Genomic DNA, 19,874 nt, shown 5'->3' with positions numbered 1-19,874 from the left:
TAGTAAAACCGTACATATCATCACAACTACTTTGTGCATCCAGGTGTATTATACCGTGTTTTTTTCAGGACAACTTGGGCTTTCATTGGGTGGTAAATGGCAATGGATATCTCCTGATTTTTTGTTTATTTTTAAAGAAATACTGACCCAAAATAGTAAATAAAATAATGTTTTTTAAAATATAGCTGTATATTTCTTATAACCACCATAACCTACCACCAAAGAACAAAACAAAATATTTTCTCCTGCTCCTGATGTTTGCAGCGATACCACATATGTGTATGTTAGTTGTTGTTTGTACTCGTTGTACAGCCCAGAATCAATAGTGCGCGTTTTCGCATTTTGGGGTTTTTTTTGTCCTCATCACACTGACACTGATGTAAATTTAAAAAAAAAAAACCTGCCCAAAATTTACTGACCCTGACCTTCGACCCTGATCTTTGACCCAAACACTAACCCTGGCACTGACCTAGCTCAAACCTTGATCTAGGTATTTAAAAAAAAAAAAAAAATGTTATTATTATTTTTTTTTACACACACTTTTTTTCTCTCTGCAAGGAAAGAGAAAGATACATTGCATCTTTCCCCTCCATTCACAGAGAGAGAGAGAAACACAGGGGCGAGCTTCACAGTGGCTGATCACTGTGGTAGCCAATCAGAGGCTACCACAGATATCAGGCGACCCAGAATCGGGAGTTCCGGGTCCCAATCATTAGTATGGAGCCCAGGGCTCTGGGTGAGACCCCAGTCTCTGTGCACCTTGTGGCTCGCTCCGAGCACAAATACGCATATATGAGGCCGCGCAGGAAGAAAGCCAAGTTCCGTGAGGCTGCATATTTGTCTTACGTCATCGGGAAGGGGTTTATTTTATATGGATAGGTAGGATTGTGTTGATGTTGGTGGGAGGGGGGATTGACCAAAGCATCACCTCCGCTGTCTTCAGTCTCCACCATTTAGAAGCAAAAAACTCTCCACTGATCATATTATTATCTTTATTTCTCCTGCTCTGGCAATAAGTCAACACTGATAATGGGCGGCTGCAATTGCAGCTTCAAAGCCCAACTCAGGGTACAAGAAAAAAAAATACTCATTGTACTCCTCCTCACTCCCTCGGTCCCTTCCATATGTGAAACTAGTCCTGTAAATCCTCCCCTCCCAGATGCTACCGGCTTAATTGCACACTTTCCTCCTTCATATACAATGCAGGACTAATAGCTCTGCATTGTATGAGATGACACCAAGGTAGTGCCCACAGCCTGTAGTGTCAGGGAGAAGAGGACGGTGCTGGAGCCTGCTGGAGTGAGGCTGCAGTTGGGTTTTAGAAGAGCTTTTACTGAGGAATAGAAGGAGAGGTAACATTTTAAAGCTGCAGAAAACAATAACAAGTGGACCTGTTGCATAAATGTTGTTACAATTTGTTTTATTTTGCTTCTTTTGTGCAATTTGGAAATTCTCTTACATACCTTTTTGTCTCTGTGATTTTATTTTGGTATGTGTACAGTGTAAACAATTATGCTGGGGTCATGTGATGAGAATCTGGGATTTCTAAAAGTAAAAGTGAAACAGAAAAGGTGCACAAATTGAAGACACTTCATACAGATCAGACGTCTCTCACAGTTCTCTTGGAGTGGATCCGGCATGGATGGATCAATGAGGACCGGGCTGAAAATTCTGCATATAATCTGCTTTCAGCTCCTCCTAGGATCAGGTGAGTGTCACTCTTCTGTGTTTAATGTCATTGTAACCGAGGATACATTACAGAGCCGTACAACAGAGGATCTCAGACAATGCTACCATTATTGATATACATAGTCAGTCAGGTGGAAAAAAGACACAACTCCATCTAGTTCAACCAAAAAAAATAAAAAATACAATCCCATATACACAATCCTATGCCCACAGTTGATCCAGAGGAAGGCAAAAAACCCCAGCAAAGCATGGTCCAATTTGATCCAATTTGCTACAGCAGGGGAAAAATCCCTTCCTGATTCCCCAAGAGGCAATCAAGTTTTCTCTGGATCAACTTTACCTATAAATGTCAGTACCCGGTTGTATTGTGTCCATATAGGAAAGAATCCAGGTCTTTTTTAAAGCAATCTACTGGGCTTACCAGAACCACCTCTGGAGGGAGTCTATTACATATTTTCACAGCTCTTACTGTGAAGAAACCATTCTATATTTGGAGATTAAATCTTTTCTCCTCTGGACATAAAGAGTGCCCCTTGTCCTTTGTGATATTCATAGATATATTCTGCATATTCCAGATGAGGTCTTACTAATGATTTGTACAGATGATATCTCTATCTCTCTCTGGAGTCCATACCTCTCCTAATACAAGAAAGGACTTTGCTCGCTTTGGAAACCGCAGCTTGACATTGCATGTTATTATTGAGCTTATGATCTACCAAAACACCCAGATCCTTCTCCACTATGGATCCCCCCAGTTGTACTCCTCCTAGTATGTATGATGCATATTCTTAGCCCCCAAGTGTATAACTTTACATTTATCAACATTAAACCTCATCTACCACTTAGCTGCCTAATTAGACAGTGCATTGGAGGTCGGCTTGTAAATTGGAGACAACCTGTAAGGACGTTATTCCACTGCATAGCTTGGTGTCATCTGCAAAGACTGAAATGTTTCTTTTAATCCCAGACCCAATATCATTTATAAAGATATTAAAAAGTAGGGGTCCCAACACTGAACCTTGGCATACTCCACTGATAATTTTAGACCATTCAGAGTAAGAATCATTAACCACAACTCTCTGAATTCGGTCTTTTAGCCAGTTTTCTATCCATTTACAAATTGATCTTTCTAAGCCTGTAGACTTTACCTTACACATTAAACGTGTGTGGGGAACTGTGTTAAACGCTTCTGCAAAATCCAAGTATACCACGTCCACAGCCACTCCTCTGTCCAAGTATACCACGTCCCCAGACACCCCTCTGTCCAAGTATACCATGTCCACAGCCACCCCTCTGTTCAACTATACCATGTCCACAGCCACCACTCTGTCCAAGTATACCATGTCCCCAGACACCCCTCTGTCCAAGTATACCATGTCCACAGCCACCCCTCTGTCCAACTATACCATGTCCACAGCCACCCCTCTGTCCAAGTATACCATGTCCACAGCCACCCCTCTGTCCAACTATACCATGTCCACAGCCACCCCTCTGTCCAAGTATACCATGTCCACAGCCACCCCTCTGTCCAAGTATACCACATCCACAGCCACTCCTCTGTCCAAGTATACCATGTCCACAGCCACCCCTCTGTCCAAGTATACCACATCCACAGCCACCCCTCTGTCCAACTATACCATGTCCACAGCCACCCCTCTGTCCAAGTATACCATGTCCACAGCCACCCCTCTGTCCAAGTATACCATGTCCACAGCCACCCCTCTGTCCAAGGTTTTACTTACCTCCTTATTAGGGATGAGCCGAACACCTTCCTGTTCGGTTCACAGCAGAACATCCGAACAGGCAAAACATTTGGCAGAACACACACACAACGTTAAAGTCTATGGGACACGAACATGAATAATCAAAAGTGCTAATTTTTTTTTACAATTTAATCTTTATTGAAATTTTTTTTTAAATATAACATAAAAAATCCCTTTAAAATAATTTAATGTACAACCACTTTATTTGTAAACCCTTTCCCCTACCCCACTCCCTCCCTCTTCCTTTCCCGATCTGTTATCCTAGTTTCCCTTACTTCCTTATCTTCTGTCTATTTCTATCATTCCCTGGACGTATTTCTCTGATGTCCTAAAGACATTCCAATTCTCCCAGGTTACATTATGACTTTCTTCTCGTCCCTCATCTCTGCTACATAGATATTCCATATTACCAGTATGCTCTACTCTTTGAAGCCATTCTCTCATAGTTGGCCTCCCAGAGTACAACCATTTTTTTGGGATAAGTCCCTTTTGCTGCGGAAGGAAAGGGACCAGACTTTTCTTATATTGCTTTGTTGTTTTGTTTTGTCCCATGGAACAAATAGTTCAATGGATTTTGTGGGATCTTCTCCCCGGTTATCTCCTCAGTATATTCTAAAATTTCTTGCCAATACTCTTTTATTTTCGGGCATTCCCACCATATGTGAAAAGTCATTCCTATTTGATCACAGTTCCCCCAGCACTGCCGGGACTCGTTTGGTTGGAATTTATTGATTTTCTTCGGTGTCAAATGCCATCGTACCATACATTTATAGTTTGCTTCTACAGTAGACATGTCAGATGCGTAGTTATGTACTGCTTTTATCATTTGTGCCTCGTCTAATTTCATACCCACGTCTTGTTCCCATTTTCTGATAAAGGGTAAGGTCCACTTTTGTTCTAGCTTAGTTAATATTCTATACATTTGGGATATTCCATTTTTTTATGATGTTTTTATATTACAAAGTTTTTCAATTGGGGTTAACATTTTCTCAGACCTAATTGGTTGAGGGATTGTATCCACAAGATGTTTTAAATGCAAATATTCTCAGTCATTAACATAGTGCCACCCCTGTGCCATTATTAAATCTTGTTTTGTCCTAATTTTACCTTGCATGGTGATATCTTTTACTTGTCCTAATTGTTTCCCTAGTCGTGTCCCGTTTCCTGGAATAAAAAAAATTGTGTCCGCTAATGAAATTAAAGGGGAATTATATTTCCATTTTTCTTTTCTATGCAATGTGTCCCATATTGTGAATACATTTTTAGTTAATTCATGTGTGTCTCTACTATATGTTCTTAATTTCGGTGGGATCCAAATGTTCTTTTTTAATTGTGAAGTGTTCAGTGTATCTTCTATTTTCACCCATCTTTTTTAGTGTTTATATTTGCCCATTCTATTAATCTTGTCAATACAATCACTTTATAGTATCTTTCTATGTCTGGGACTGCCAATCCTCCATTTATTTTTTTCCTTGTTAGAAGGGTGTTTTTTACTCTGGTTTACTCAGGTTTTTTATTCTGCCATAGATATCTTGATATTATTGTTTTTATTACTTTAAAAAAGCCTTGTGGTATTTCTATTGGGAGCATTTGAAATTTATATAATATTTTTGGCAGGATCACCATTTTTAGAGTATTTATCCTCCCCATCAAAGAGACTGGTCTCCTTGATATATTTTTAAGTCTGTTTTTATTTCGTTCAATAATTGAGTATAGTTAGCTTGAAATAGTTTTTCTAGGGTAGGTGTTATTTTAATTCCTAGGTATGTTAGTTCTTCTTTTTCCCAAGTAAAAGGAAATTCTTGTTGTAGTAATTCTCTTTCATTTTTATCTACTCCTATACCCAGTATTACTGTTTTTGGGGTTGATCTTAAAGTTCGTTAGAGTGCCATAATCTTTCAGTACTTTTATTAGGTTGGGAAGAGATAATCTAGGTTTAGTCATATAAAGAAGTATGTCGTCCGCATACGCTGCTACTTTATGCTCTTCATCCCCCACTCTAACCCCTTCTATGTCCACATTGTTCCTTATTTTTATTAATAATGTTTCTAATGCAATCAGATACAGGAGTGGCGAGAGTGGGCAACCTTGTCTTGTTCCATTGAACATTTCAAAGGTTGGCGACATAGTTCCATTAATCTTAATCCTAGCCGTAGGGTGTCTATAAAAGTTACGGATCCATTTTATTATTCTTAGTCCTAGTCCTATACTTCTGAGTGCTTCCATTATGAATCCCCAATCTACTCGGTCGAATGCTTTTTCTGCATCTATCAAAATGAGTAGCATTGGGGATTTCTTCTCCTTGTATTTATTCATTATTAGTAGTGTTCTTATACTGTTATCTCTTCCCTCACTTCCGGGAACAAAACCTGCTTGATCTACGTTTATCAGCTCTGGCATGTAATTTTTAATCTTGTTGCTGGTATTTTTGCGTCTAACTTTATATCTGCATTTAACAACGCTATAGGCCTATAATTGGAGCATAGAGTTTTATCTTTTCCTACTTTGGGTATTATTGAGAAGATATTAGCTAGGAGGGATTCTCTTCTTTTTTCTTCATTTTCTCCAAATTTATTGAAATAGTCACATAGTACTGGGACTAATTGTTTTTTTAAATCTTTTATAATATTTAATCGTGAACCCGTCCAGGCCTGGGCTTTTCCCCCATGGTGTCTCCTTTATAGCTTTATAGACTTCTTCTTGGGTAATTGGCTCATCTAACGACTCAGCGTAATGATATTTTTGGTAAGTTGGCGTCTGCAAGATACTCCTGTATTTTGACTTTCCTAATTTCTTCTTCCTGATGTGTCTCTTTACTTTTTATTCCATATAATGAACTGTAAAAAGTAGTGAAAGCTTCTGCATTATCTGTTGTCTTATATTTCATTTCACCTTTTCCAGTTTTTATTTTTTCTATATAATTTTGAATCTTATGCCCTGTACACACGGTCGGATTTTCCGATGGAAAATGTCCGATTGGAGCGTGTTGTCGGAAATTCCATCGGATTTTCAGACACACAAAGTTTGAAAGCAGGATATAAAATTTTCCGACAACAAAATCCGTTGTCGGAAATTCCGATCATGTGTACACAAATCCGACGGACAAAGTGCCACGCATACTCAGTGCCACGCATGCTCAGAATAATTAAAGAGATGAAAGCTATTGGCCACTGCCCCATTTATAGTCCCGACATACATGTTTTACGTCACCGCGTTCAGAATGATCGAATTTTCTGACAACTTTGTGTGACCGTGTGTCTTCTGATATGTTGCCTTATCTAGTTGTGTTTTATGCTTTTGCTACAGTTCATATAATTCTTTTATTACTTTTTTCATAGTCATTTCTCTTTCTTTTTTTTCCCTGCTCCTATTGAAATCAACTTTCCCCTGATATAGGCTCTATGAGCTTCCCAGATTGTCACCTTTGTCACATCTGGTGTATCATTTATACTGAAGTATTGTTCTATCTCCATTATTATTGTTTTTCTTACGTCCACATCTTCTATAAGATCTTCATTTATTCTCCAAACTCCTTTTTTGTTTTCTTTCTCATTAAATCTTATCTTTATCATTACAGGAGCATGGTCCGAGATAGACATTATTCCAATTGATGCCTCTATTACATACTCCAATACTTCATGATCCACCAGTATGTAATCTAATCTTGAGTATTATTATTAATCTCTTTTCCTTGCATGTATTATTCTCCATACATCAACTATTTGTTGAGAGAACATTTTTTTTAATCAATCTTAATTGTTTATTTTCACGAGTCGGTGCACCAGATGTACAATCAAGGCTATGATCCATGGTGAAATTGAAGTCTCCTGCCAGGATTAAGTGACCTTCTTTAAACTCTGTTAAGGCACTAAGGATCCCTTTTAAGTATCTTTTGGGGTGTCTATTAGGGCAATATACGTTTGCTAATGTATATTTTTTCCCTTGGAGTAGTCCTTTCAGAAACAGAAAACGGCCGTCAGGGTTGACTTTCCTTTCTTCAAGGATAAAGTTAATATTTCCTATTGCCACTCCCTTTGCCCTTTTGTTTAGTGAGTCTCCGTAGAATCAGGTTGGTATTACCCTTGAATGTATTTTGGTGTTTGACTCTCGTGCAATATGCGTCTCCTGTAAGAAAATCATCTCGGCAGAAAGCCTTTCCAATTCCCTTAATACCATATTTCTTTTTTCGTCAGAGTTCAGACCTCTTACATTATACGTGATAAAATTAATATCAGTCATGTAATATCAATAAACAGATTTTTGCACTCGGATAAACAGATCTTCTCCCCTTTCCTGCGGGATATGCAGGAAATGCAGGGTGTGCAGCCAGATAGGGGCTATGCTTCTCCTGGATCTCTTCCTGGCTCCTGAAGCTTTCTGCCCTCTAATGCGATATATAATAGTACAATGGAATGAAAAAAGGTGAGGAGAAGGAGGAAAAAAAAAAAAAGGATCAGCGGAACAAACAAAATTCAGTTTCAGTGACAGTAAATAGTGACCGTATCTGCAATTTACAGGCGGATACTAAAGGTCCACTCGGTTCAACTCAGCTCTCTACTTGAGATAGTCTCGGTAGCTCTCTGGGAATCTAGCAGCTGCACAGCTGCACGGCATGCACGCCGCCTAGGCGCTCCTGCTCTCTCCTCCGTTACTGACACTTTCCCCCTTCGGATGAACAGCGGGGAAGTGAGGAAGTCAGTACAGATCAGTACAGCACTGCACTATTCCCAAGCTTGTGCCTACTCATAGAAGGAGTTGTACGGGAGGCAAACAGGGAGATACAGTATACTGTCCTTTGCAGAACGCTGTGTTCTCACTCCATTTGGGGATAGAGGAAACTTTCTGAGTGGTCTCCGTTCGGTCCCTCTCTCTCATACTCCCACTCTCACCCTGCCTGGTGAGTTTTCCACATAGCATGGGTTTCAGCAGACGAGCTCCAGCTCCAGGGTTCAGTCGGGTGTGCTTTGGAGTGCTTCTAGGGAGCAGGGGGAGTGATTCTAGGGAGCAGAGAGCAGCAGGGGGAGTGGTGAGGGATCTGGCGGTCTGTGTCTGTTCATGGATCGGGATGAGAAACCAGGTTCTCTCACTACGTGCTCGGGATCGAGACCAGCGCCATTGCTAGACTCCTTACCCGGAATCCTGTGCTAAAAGTGCTAATTTTAAAGGCTTATATGCAAGTTATTGTCATAAAAAGTGTTTGGGGACCCGGGTCCTGCCCCAGGGGACATGTATCAATGCAAAAATTTTTTTAAAAACTGACATTTTTTCGGGAGCAGTGATTTTTTTAATACTTAAAGTGAAACAATAAAAATGAAATATTCCTTTAAATATTGTGCCTGGGGGGGGGGGGGGTGTCTATAGTATGCCTGTAAAGTGGCTCATTTTTCCTGTGTTTAGAACAGTACCACAGCAAAATGACATTTCTAAAGGAAAAATTGTCATTTTAAAACTGACTGCGGCTGTAATGAATTGTCGGGTCTCGGCAATATAGATAAAACTCATTGAAAAAAAGAGCATGTGATTCCCCCCCAATCCATTACCAGGCCCTTTGGTTCTGGTATGAATATTAAGGGGTACCCTGAACCAAAATTAAAAAAAAAAAAATTGTGTGGGGGTCCCCCTAAAATCTATACCGGGTCCTTTGGGTCTGATATGGAAATTAAGGGGAGCCCTGCGCCAAATTTTTTTTAAAAATGGCGTAGGGGTCCCCCCAAAATCCATACCAGACCCTTGTCTGAGCATGCAACCTGGCAGACCACAGGAAAAGAGGGGGGGACGTACCAGGCCACATGCCCTCAAAATGTGGAGGGTGCTTTGGGGTAGCCCTCCAAAGCACCTTGTCCCCATGTTGATGGGGACAAGGGCCTCATCCCCACAACCCTTGCCCGGTGGTTGTGGAGGTCTGCAGGCGGGGGGCTTATCGGAATCTGGAAGCCCTCTTTAACAAGGGGATCCCCATATCCCGGCCTCCCCCCTGTGTGAATTGGCAACGGGGTACATTGTACTCCTACCATTTCACAAAAAGTGTCAAAATGGTAAAAAAGACAAGAGACAGCTTGTGACAAGTCCTTTATTAAAAAATAAAAAAATAAAAATGTCCCATGATGTAAGTTCATGCTGCCCGACGGACTGAAAAAGAAAAAAAAAGCCGCAACCGATCCGCCTCCATGGGAGGCTACCGCTGACTGATGCCCCCACCCTCAGTTATATAAGAGCTGTCACAGAGAAGACGCATCAGTCGGCGGGAGCCTCCCATGGAGGCAGGTTGGTTGCGTCTTTTTTTTTTTTGGTCCGTTGGGCAGCGCGAACTTACATCGTGGGACATTTAAATTTTTTTTTTATTTTTTAGTAAAGGACTTGTCCCAAGCTGTCTCTTGTCTTTTTTACCATTTTGACACTTTTTTGTGAAATGGTAGGGGTACAATGTACCCCGTTACCAATTCACACAGGGGGGAGCCGAGGATCTGGGGGTCCCCTTGTTATAGGGGCTTCCAGATTTCTATAAGCCCCCCGCCCGCAGACCCCCACAACCACTGGGCAAGGGTTGTGGGGATGAGGCCCTTGTCCCCATCAACTACCCCAAAGCACCCTCCCCATGTTGAGGGCATGTGGCCTGGTAGGGTTCAGGAGGGGGGGCGCTCTCTCACCCCCCTCTTTTCCTGCAGCCTGCCAGGCTGCGTGCTCGGACAAGGGTCTGGTATGGATTTTGAGGGGGACCCCTAAGCCATTTCTTTTTAATTTTGGCGCAGGGTTCCCCTTAAAATCAATACCAAACCTGAAGGGTCTGGTATGAATTTTGGGGTGACCCCTATGCCATTTTTAAAAAAATATAGCACAGGATTCCCCTTAATTTCCATATCAGACCCGAAGGGCCTGGTAATGGACTGGGGGGATCCCATGCTCTTTTTTTCAATGATTTTTATCTATATTGCCAAGACCCGACAATTCATTACAGCCATGATCAGTTTTAAGTGACAATATTTCCTTTAGAAATGTCATTTTGCTGCGCTACTGTTCTAAACATGGGAAAAATTTGCCACTTTACAGGCATACTATAGACACCCACAGGCACAATAATTAAAGGAATATTTCATTTTTATTGTTTCACTTTAAGCATTAAAAAAATCACTGCTCCCAAAAAAACGGCAGTTTAAAAAAAAAAAAATTGCATTGATACATGTCCCCTTTAAAATTAGCACTTCTGATTTTTCACGTTAGTGTCCCATAGACTTTAAAGGTCTTCCGGCAGCTTTCGAATTTGCCGCGAACAACGCATATTGTTCACTGTTCGGTGAACAGGTGAACACCCGATGTTGGAGATGTACTTACGTTCAACTCCAACATGGGGCTCATCCCTACTCAGAAGAGCTTACAATCTAATAGGGTGGTGCAGGTGGTACAAAAGGTTGTAACTGTGGGGAATGAGCTGTTTGAAGTGGTAGGAGATTAGTTGGAGATGTGATAGGCTTTTCTGAAGAGATGAGTTTTCAGGGATCGCCTGAAGGTAGCAAGAGTAGGGGATAGCCGGATAGATGGAGGTAGAGAGTTCCAGAGTTACATAGTTACATAGTAGGTGAGGTTGAAAAAAGACACAAGTCCATCAAGTCCAACCTATGTGTGTGATTATGTGTCAGTATTGCATTGTATATCCCTTTATGTTGTGGTCATTCAGGTGATTATCTAATAGTTTCTTGAAGCTATCAATGCTCCCCGCTGAGACCACCGTCTGTGGAAGGGAATTCCACATCCTTGCCGCTCTTACAGTAAAGAACCCTCTACGTAGTTTAAGGTTAAACCTCTTTTCTTCTAATTTTAATGAGTGGCCACGAGTCTTGTTAAACTCTCTTCTGCAAAAAAGTTTTATCCCTATTGTGGGGTCACCAGTCCGGTATTTGTAAATTGAAATCATATCCCCTCTCAAGCGTCTCTTCTCCAGAGAGAATAAGTTCAGAGCTCACAACCTTTCCTCATAAATAATATACTCCAGACCCTTTATTAGCTTTGTTGCCCTTCTTTGTACTCGCTCTATTTCCAGTACATCCTTCCTGAGGACTGGTGCCCAGAACTGGACAGCATACTCCAGGTGCGGCCGGACCAGAGTCTTGTAGAGCGGGAGAATTATCGTTTTATCTCTGGAGTTGATCCCCCTTTTAATGCATGCCAATATTCTGTTTGCTTTGTTAGCAGCAGCTTGGCATTGCCATTGCTGAGCCTATCATCTACTAGGACCCCCAGGTCATTTTCCATCCTAGATTCCCCCCAGAGGTTCCCCCCAGTATATAGATTGTATTCATATTTTTGCCACCAAAATGCATTATTTTACATTTTTCTACATTGAACCTCATTTGCCATGTAGTCGCCCACCCCATTATTTTTTCTGGTCTTTTTGCAAGGTTTCCACGTCCTGCGGAGAAGTTATTGCCCTGCTTAGCTTAGTATCGTCTGCAAGGATGAGAAGCTCTGGAGAAATCTTGGAGATGAGCATGGGAGGAGGAGATGAGAGAGCTTGAAAGCAGGAGGTCTTGAGAAGAGCGGAGAGGTCAATTTGGGTGATATTTGGAGACAAGATTGGTGATGTAGCTCGGGGCAGAGTTGTGAATGGCTTTGTATGTTGTGGTTAGTATTTTGAATTTAATTTGCTGGGTGATTGGGAGCCAGTGTAGGGATTGGAGGAGAGGGTTGGCAGACACTGAGCGGTTGGTAAGGTGGATAAGTCTGGCAGCAGCATTCATGATAAACTGAAGAGGGGATAGCCTATGGAGAGATAGGCCAATGAGAAGGGAGTTGCAATAGTCAAGGCGAGAGATAACAAGGGAGTGAATGAGGAGCTTGGTGGTTTCATTTGTTAAAAAGGGGCGAATTTTAGAGATGTTACGGAGGTGAATTCTACAAACTTTTGACAACGATTGGATTTGAGGCTGAAATGACAAGTCAGAGTCTAGGATTACACCTAGTACCCTGGTGTGAAGGGGAGGGATTGATGGTTGCATTGTTGATTTTAATGGAAAAGTCATGGAGGGGGGCACGGGCGTGGGGGAATATTAATAGCTCAGTTTTAGAGAGATTTTAGCCACAAAGCGTGCGGCAGATGGTTACAAAAAACATTTAGAAGGCTATCAACGCCCTATGGCTGTCAGAACTGGCAATTTAAACTAACATATACAGTATATAGAAAAGAAAAACATTTAGAAAATACATAAAATAAAGGGGAGGGGGATGGGGGAGGGGAACAAAGGCACTTAAGCTGTAAAATCCACTGTGTATGTATATATTAACAAATCAAATCCTCAGTTTTCTTTCAAAAACCAGCATAGTGTCCATATTCATGTGATGGACTCTTTCCATTAGCTGAATTGCTGCCATACGTCTTAAGACTTGGTCCCAGGGGAATATCAAAGAGCGCCAATGTAGCGCTATTGCCCAAGGAGCTGCACTACATAGAGTGTATGCTAGTTTCTGGTTTGGGGGGCAGTCCCCAGAAGATCTGCAAAAAAAAGGCGCATCTGAAAAGTCAGAGTAAGTTGAATCCCAGTGATCTGAGCAACCTTAGTAGCTATCTTCTGCCACAAAGTTTGAAGTATTCTACAGCTCCAAAATATGTGGATATGTGTGCCTCTGACTGGGTAACCTCTAAAACAGTTTCCTGGGACCAATGGGTAAAATCTATTCAGTCTGGAAGGAGTATAGTATCATTTAGTATGGAGCTTTACAACCATCTCCTTTACCGCCATAGATTTTGTGTATTTGTGCATATTTGTGACCATAACCAACGAATCCTCAGGGACTATCTCTAGGCCTGTTTCAGCTTCCCAGTTAAGCATTGCTGGAGATTTTATGGGGAGGTCTAGTTCATTTAGATATTGATACATGGTTGAGATAGTGCCCTTATCTCTAGAGGAGAACTTATACATGTGTTCAAATACATTGGTAGCACCTATCACCCCCCCCTGTAATGTGTTGAATAAAAGTGCCTAATATGTAAGTATTTATAGAACTCTGTTCTAGGTAGGGCATATTTAACTTGTAAGGAGGATTCTTGGGACAGAGCATCTATAGTGGTTAAGCCATTCTGTGTCCACCGGGAGAAATCTTGGGTAGAATTGAAAGCAGAGGAAAACCTAGGGTCCCCCAAATATGAAGCTAAGCGGGGGTCGAGGGGTGCCAAAGAGAACAATGTTTTATAAAGAGACCACAATTGTATTGATTGGCCTACTACACAATTTAATGGTGTTAGGTCCTTAAATTCTCTTATGAACAAAATATATATATTTTTTTTTATTGTTTAACTAGGTTTACAGGTAAAGAACCATACTTTTTCCTCCCCAAAAGAAAGAATCTTCCACCCAACAATAGCCCCAACACTGGGCATGCAAAAATCAAACATATGCTGGTAGGGCTGAACATAAGCAATCCGAGTAATGCATATATGTGTCTTTTCCATATTGTTCAAAAATCAAGAAGATACACATGAAAGAGAAATGCAACACCCAATAGACACCAGTTATTGATAAGATGACACGGAAATCAGAACATAGTTTAGAAAGTGCTTCCCATGGTCCAACATCAGTCTCAGTACAAATTTAGGAATTGGGAAAAGTATAAATATCCCAAACTTGGGATCTCATCCTCACATCATCTATATTCACTATCGTTTTTTATTATTAATTGAGCGATCTATCCATTATGAAAGCTATCAGGGCTATGACTGGAGTATTAGGCCAGTCCCTACATAATATACCTAATTTGGCTGGTCAGTCTCATTGGGTTCATGTCAGTATTTCTCTTGTCAGGATATCATTGCCCACTTTGATCCAGGTTGGATGGGCCAGGGAAATTTTATATCTTTTGCACATGAGAGATGCTCGGGCTCCCTTCATGGAAGAGTTCTTTATTTCAATTGTAACTGAGAAATACTAAACTGATTGTAAAGTCTTATTTCTTTTAAAAAACAAACCTGTTATACTTACCTCCTCTGTGCAGTTGGTTTTGCACAGAGCAGCCCCAATCCTCCTCTTCTCGGGTCCCTCTTTGCTGCTCCTGGCCCCTCCCTCCTATCCAGTGCCCCCTCAGCCAGCAGCTCTCTATGGGGGCAACCAAGCCGAGTCAGAGCTCCATGTATCCATTCAGACATGGAGCCCTGACCTGGCCCTGCCCCTTTCTCTCCTGAATGGCTGACTGACTTTGATTGACATCCACAGGCACCGCTGCTGTATCTCAGCCAATCAGGAGGAGTGTCCCGGACAGCTTAGACATTCGTAGACATCGCTGGAGAGAGATGGGGCTCAGGTAAGTAATTCCGGGGGGCTGGGTAGGCTGCTACACACGGAAGGTTTTTTATCTTAATGCATAGAATGCATTAAGATAAAAAGACTTGCGCCTTTACAACTCCTTTAAGCAATGTATTTATTGTAACACAAGAGGTGTAGTGCATGTGTTGCAATGGCTATGAGGTTACTAATGTGTGGGTCATAACACAATAACTTTATGAAGCGGGATAGTGAGTACATTTATAAAATAAAAAGGCGTCCAAAAATCAAAATGTGTCTTTACAAATAAAAAAAGTATCATATTAACAACCCTAATGGACTTCAGTTTTGGGGGATAGAGAGGTTTCAAGTAGGCTTGAGGAAGGAAGGGGATTAAAGTGTATGATATTTGCAAGCAGAGACAAAGTGGATTTATATGTGTAACGAGCCCCTTGCTCGCTCGGTTCCACTCTCCCGACACTCCTCTGCAGCTATAGCATCAGATTGCAGATTGCTCTGATGCTCCGGGACTAGAACTACAGCTATGTGCCCTTCTAATCCAGTTGTGTAGCTCAGAACAAACACCAGGCAGGCTGTATGTAAGTTCAACCAGGAATCTCTTTTATTGAAAAATACAGGCTCTTTTATACACTAAAAGTGGAGGTGCATACCTCCGGCTCATATTACTCTAACAATACACCTGTAACCTAATTAACCTAATTAACATGGGCTAATTAACTAATCCCTTTAGACAGCCTAGATGACTCAGACATGACCTTTAGGCCAGACTGGCCATCTTGTAGCTCAGAAAACCCAATCAACATTATCACAATAGCAGAGTTAATTAACACAAACAACAATAGGGATCTAATGAGTCCCCTCCAAAAGTCTCTCTCCCGGCTAGGTCTGTCACAATTCTCCCCTTTCGGCAGGAGACTGACACAGGAGGAGACCCCAGACGGGTTGACTCCAAAGTTAGTCAGTAGTTCCAGTCCTCTAATGCCTGTACCCACACAGTACCCCAAACAAATTGTTCCAAACAAAGCATTACTCACCCAGCCAACCTCTGCCTCTCTCAGAGAACATATCCGCTGGGGAGAGGCCTGGACTGGCCCTTCTCCCTGGAGTCCTTTCTGCCACTGGAGAGAAGACAGGGTGTCTGGGCTCACTCCGTCATGCTGTTGGGGATCTGGGCCGACTGCCCAGCATCCCTGGGGTATACAGGTGGAGACTGAAGTCCCATCCACCTTCACAGGAAATCCATCCTCTGTTAGTTGAGGGCAGAGGCCAGCAGTACTCGGCCCTGTTGCCAGCCCTTCTGCTGGAAACCCCACACCATCTGCTCTGGCTAACTGTTGGGGAGGGAGGCTGACTGCCCAGCCTCCCTGGAACTCTGTAGTTGTTGCCGGTGCTGGGCAGAGTTTGGTAGCACTCTGCCCTGTTGCCAGCACTTCTGCTGGGGACTCTGCATCCTCCGCTCCAGCTAACCGTTGGGAGGCTGGCTTCCTCCACTCCCAAACTGTGTAGCTGCCATTGGGGAGGCGAGCCGGCTGCTTCCTTTTTCATTCCCTCATCTGGATGTTGGGACGATATGTCTGTGGTACTGTCTCCCAGGTGCACGGATCTTTGCTGGGGAGGAAAGACCACTTCCTCCACCCTGGCCAACTGTTGGGGAGGGACAACGAACACCTCCTCTCCCTTCTCCCCCTGTATCCTGATCTGCTGCTGGGAAGTGACCACCTCCTTCTCACCCTGAGCCTCCGGAACCGCCGCAGGTGTAGGGCAGAGATCTTGGACCCTCTGTCCTGTTGTCAGCGCTGCAGCTGGGGAAGTTCCTTGTAACTTCACAGATACTTCTGTTGGTGCTGGATAGAGCACAGTGAATTTTGGCCCTAATAACAGCTCTTCTTCTGCTGGAGGCTCACCAGGTTGTTCTTCCTCAGCAGAAAAGTCTATCAAATCCCCTGTCTCTGCAACTGGTGTCTGGGGATAAAGGTTCACCATCTCCTGTCCCTGGAACCCAGAAGTTGCTATCAGTGCTGGGCAGAGGTTAGCAGAGCTCTGCCCCGTTGTCAGCACTTCAGCTTTGGGGATAGTGATCTCCAGATTTTTCACTGCCAATTCTCTGGCATTCTGCTGGACAGGCACATTCCTCCATCCAAGATCATCCAATGCAGAAACAGGTTCATCTAGGTCATTCAGCACTTGCTGCATCTGCCATAAGACCTCCGCCTCCATAGCTGTGGGGGCAGGTTGGCAAAGCACACTGTTACTCTGCCACATTGTCAACTCTTCAGCCTGGATTTCAGAGTTGTCAACTGGTATTTCCTGATAGTCCCAGGCAAAGGGAGCCCCACCCTGCTGCTGAGCAGAGTCTAGCAGCTGTCTGTAGGCAATCTCAAGCTCCCATTCCTGAACGGCCAGAAACTCCAAATCTTCCTGTGCCCAGTGCACTTCTGAGACATTCAGTCTTCGCTCTCTGTGCTCCATTATTTCCTCCAAACGCCACTCCCGATCACTCCCAAAGTCAGGGTCCCCGGACAGCCTCCAGTATAACAATCCCAGGCCATCATAGTCAAAGCCTTCTGTGGGGCTGTCATCTGCTGTCCACGGGCACACTTGGGCTACATATCACCGGAGGGCTCTGTAGCTCTCGTCCAACTGCATTAGTGCCCGGATCAGCCTGCTTACCACTGGAGGGCTCTGTAGCTCTCGTCCAACCGCATTTCTGCCCGGATCAGCCTGCTTAACTCGGCTGTCCACTCCTGGTTCGGCTGTTCCCCCAATAACAGCATTCGCACTTCATACTGCGACCAGTACCTTACATGGATGGAGGGGAGAACTTTTCCCTGGTTTCACTGCTCATGGGCTAGCGCTTCCTTCCAGAGTTCGCAGCGGATATAATCAAACCATCCTAGCAGGACCTACTCTGATACTGGTCCTCTGTGCTGTATCTGCATCTCTCGCAACCTCTTTCTGAATTCCTCATCCATGGTGGCTGGTATCTCTCCTCTCCTGCTATCTGGACCTTGGATACAGGTGATGGTTTGGATGTGTTCACAGCAAGGAAGCACGATCCCACCATTCTCTCCATGGCTCTCAAGTAAGTCTTTCAGTGTGGCTCTCCTGCAGGCTGGTTTGGAGTGTCCCAGTAACTGGAGAGCAAATCCTATGGCTGCCAACCAATGTAACGAGCCCCTTGCTCGCTCGGTTCAACTCTCCTGACACTCCTCTGCAGCTATAGCATCAGATTGCAGATTGCAACATCCGATGGTTCGGTCATCCGATGCTCTGGGACTAGAGCTACAGCTATGTGCTGTTCTAATCCAGTTGTGTAGCTCAGAACAAACACCAGGCAGGCTGTATGTAAGTTCAACCAGGAATCTCTTTTATTGAAAAATACAGGCTCTTTTATACACTAAAAGTGGAGGTGCATACCTCCGGCTCATATTACTCTAACAATACACCTGTAACCTAATTAACCTAATTAACATGGGCTAATTAACTAATCCCTTTAGACAGCCTAGATGACTCAGACATGACCTTTAGGCCAGACTGGCTGTCTTGTAGCTCAGAAAACCCAATCAACATCACAATAGCAGAGTTAATTAACACAAACAATAATGGGGATCTAATGACTCTTAGATCCCATACTAGAGACTTATTTCCAATACACATTCTAGCAGGCAACAGACAGACAGGTGGCTGGAATTGACATCAGCGTCTTCTAACAGTATTTGTCCCAGCATTATGAATCAGCCACTATTTCTAATATGGCAAATCCAGGGTCCCCAGAGTCTGTGTGTCCTGGGGGACCAGGACTCGAATCCACAGTAATACCGCCTCAAGGGTCCCCAGGCATACAGCTCACAAAGAGCATGGTTCTCCCAAATGCCAGGGCCCACGATCAATCGACAAGAGGCTAGCATACAGTCCCCTCCAAAAGTCTCTCTCCCGGCTAGGTCTGTCACATTATGCTTGACACTTCGATCCCCAGAGGGCTTAATGTTGATATAGGTTTACATTTTTTATTAATAATTAATGGGTAGATTTTTTTTTTTTTTACTAGGACCTTGATTAAGTTTTTTGTATTTGTAAAGGTTTTACATAACTTTTTAACCAGTTGCTGACCACCCCACATACATATACTGCAGGGCGGGAGCTCTTCTGTGTGAAATCACATGCATGTATGTGATCCCGCTCTCTTGGGTTTGCGGCGCGCATGCGCGCCCCGCTACCAATTAGTGGGTCCAGCGGACTCTATGTCTGCCAGGACCTACTGATCATTCCCAAGAGAGGCAGAACGGCGGTCTGCCTATGTAAACAATGCATATCACCATTCTGTGACAAGGGAAGAGTGAGACCCTCTGTTTCTGCTAAGCAGGAACACGAATCACTGTCTTCCCACAGTTACATCCCCTCCCCCACAGTTAGAAAGCACTCCCTAGGGACACATTTAACTTTTTGATTGCCCCCGATGTTAACCTCTTCCCTGCCAGTGTCATTAGTACAGTGGCAATGCATTTTTTTTAGCACTGATTACTGTAATATTGTCACTGGTTCCCAAAAAAGTGTCAGTTGGTGTCTGAATGTCACAGTCCCACTATAAGTCGTTGATTACCGCCATTACTAGTACAAATAAATAGATAAAAAATGCCATAAAAATATACCATAGCATGTAGACGCAATGACTTTTGCGCAAACCAATCAATATAGGCTTATTAGGATTTTTTTTTTACCAAAAATATGTAGCAAAATACATATTGGCCTAAATTGATGAAGACATTTGATTTTTTTATTGGATGTGCTTTATAGCAGAAAGTAAAAAATTAGGGCTGTTACTGATTAAAATTTTCCTGTTCGATTAATCAGTTTTTTTTTTTAAAATCGATTAATCGACTAATTTCGATTAATTATAACGCACATACAGATCCAACCACTTTTAGCTGATCTCCTTGCATTGCAACTCTGCATTAGTCAGTGGTAAATGTGGTATACACTATATACAATCACCGACACTAGTTAGTTTCCACAATCCATGACTTAACTTCACAGTTCACACTTTTTAAGCGCCGCCATCATGGAAACAGCAGAAGCCGATCCACACGGCAAAAATATCACAGCTTATCAGCCTCTAAGGACAACAATGTTAAAAATGGAGGTTTTCAAATTTGCC

At 42.8% G+C, this 19,874-nt stretch overlaps 1 protein-coding gene across 1 annotated transcript in view; it reads left to right on the top strand.

Moving 5' to 3' along the window:
- Positions 1-1,250: 1,250 nt before the first annotated feature.
- LOC141111837 (uncharacterized) overlaps positions 1,251-19,874 on the top strand; it is a 293,979-nt gene continuing 275,355 nt past the window's right edge. Inside the window, exon 1 of the mRNA XM_073603991.1 lies at positions 1,251-1,708. Within this exon, the coding sequence (XP_073460092.1) occupies positions 1,639-1,708 (70 nt within the window). The 5' untranslated portion in view covers positions 1,251-1,638. The remainder of the gene's footprint in view (positions 1,709-19,874) is intronic.

Source organism: Aquarana catesbeiana, linkage group LG11 (assembly GCF_042186555.1).
Source record: "Aquarana catesbeiana isolate 2022-GZ linkage group LG11, ASM4218655v1, whole genome shotgun sequence".
In the NCBI taxonomy this organism is placed as follows: Eukaryota; Metazoa; Chordata; class Amphibia; order Anura; family Ranidae; genus Aquarana; species Aquarana catesbeiana.
This window is presented reverse-complemented; position numbering and strand designations above follow the sequence as displayed.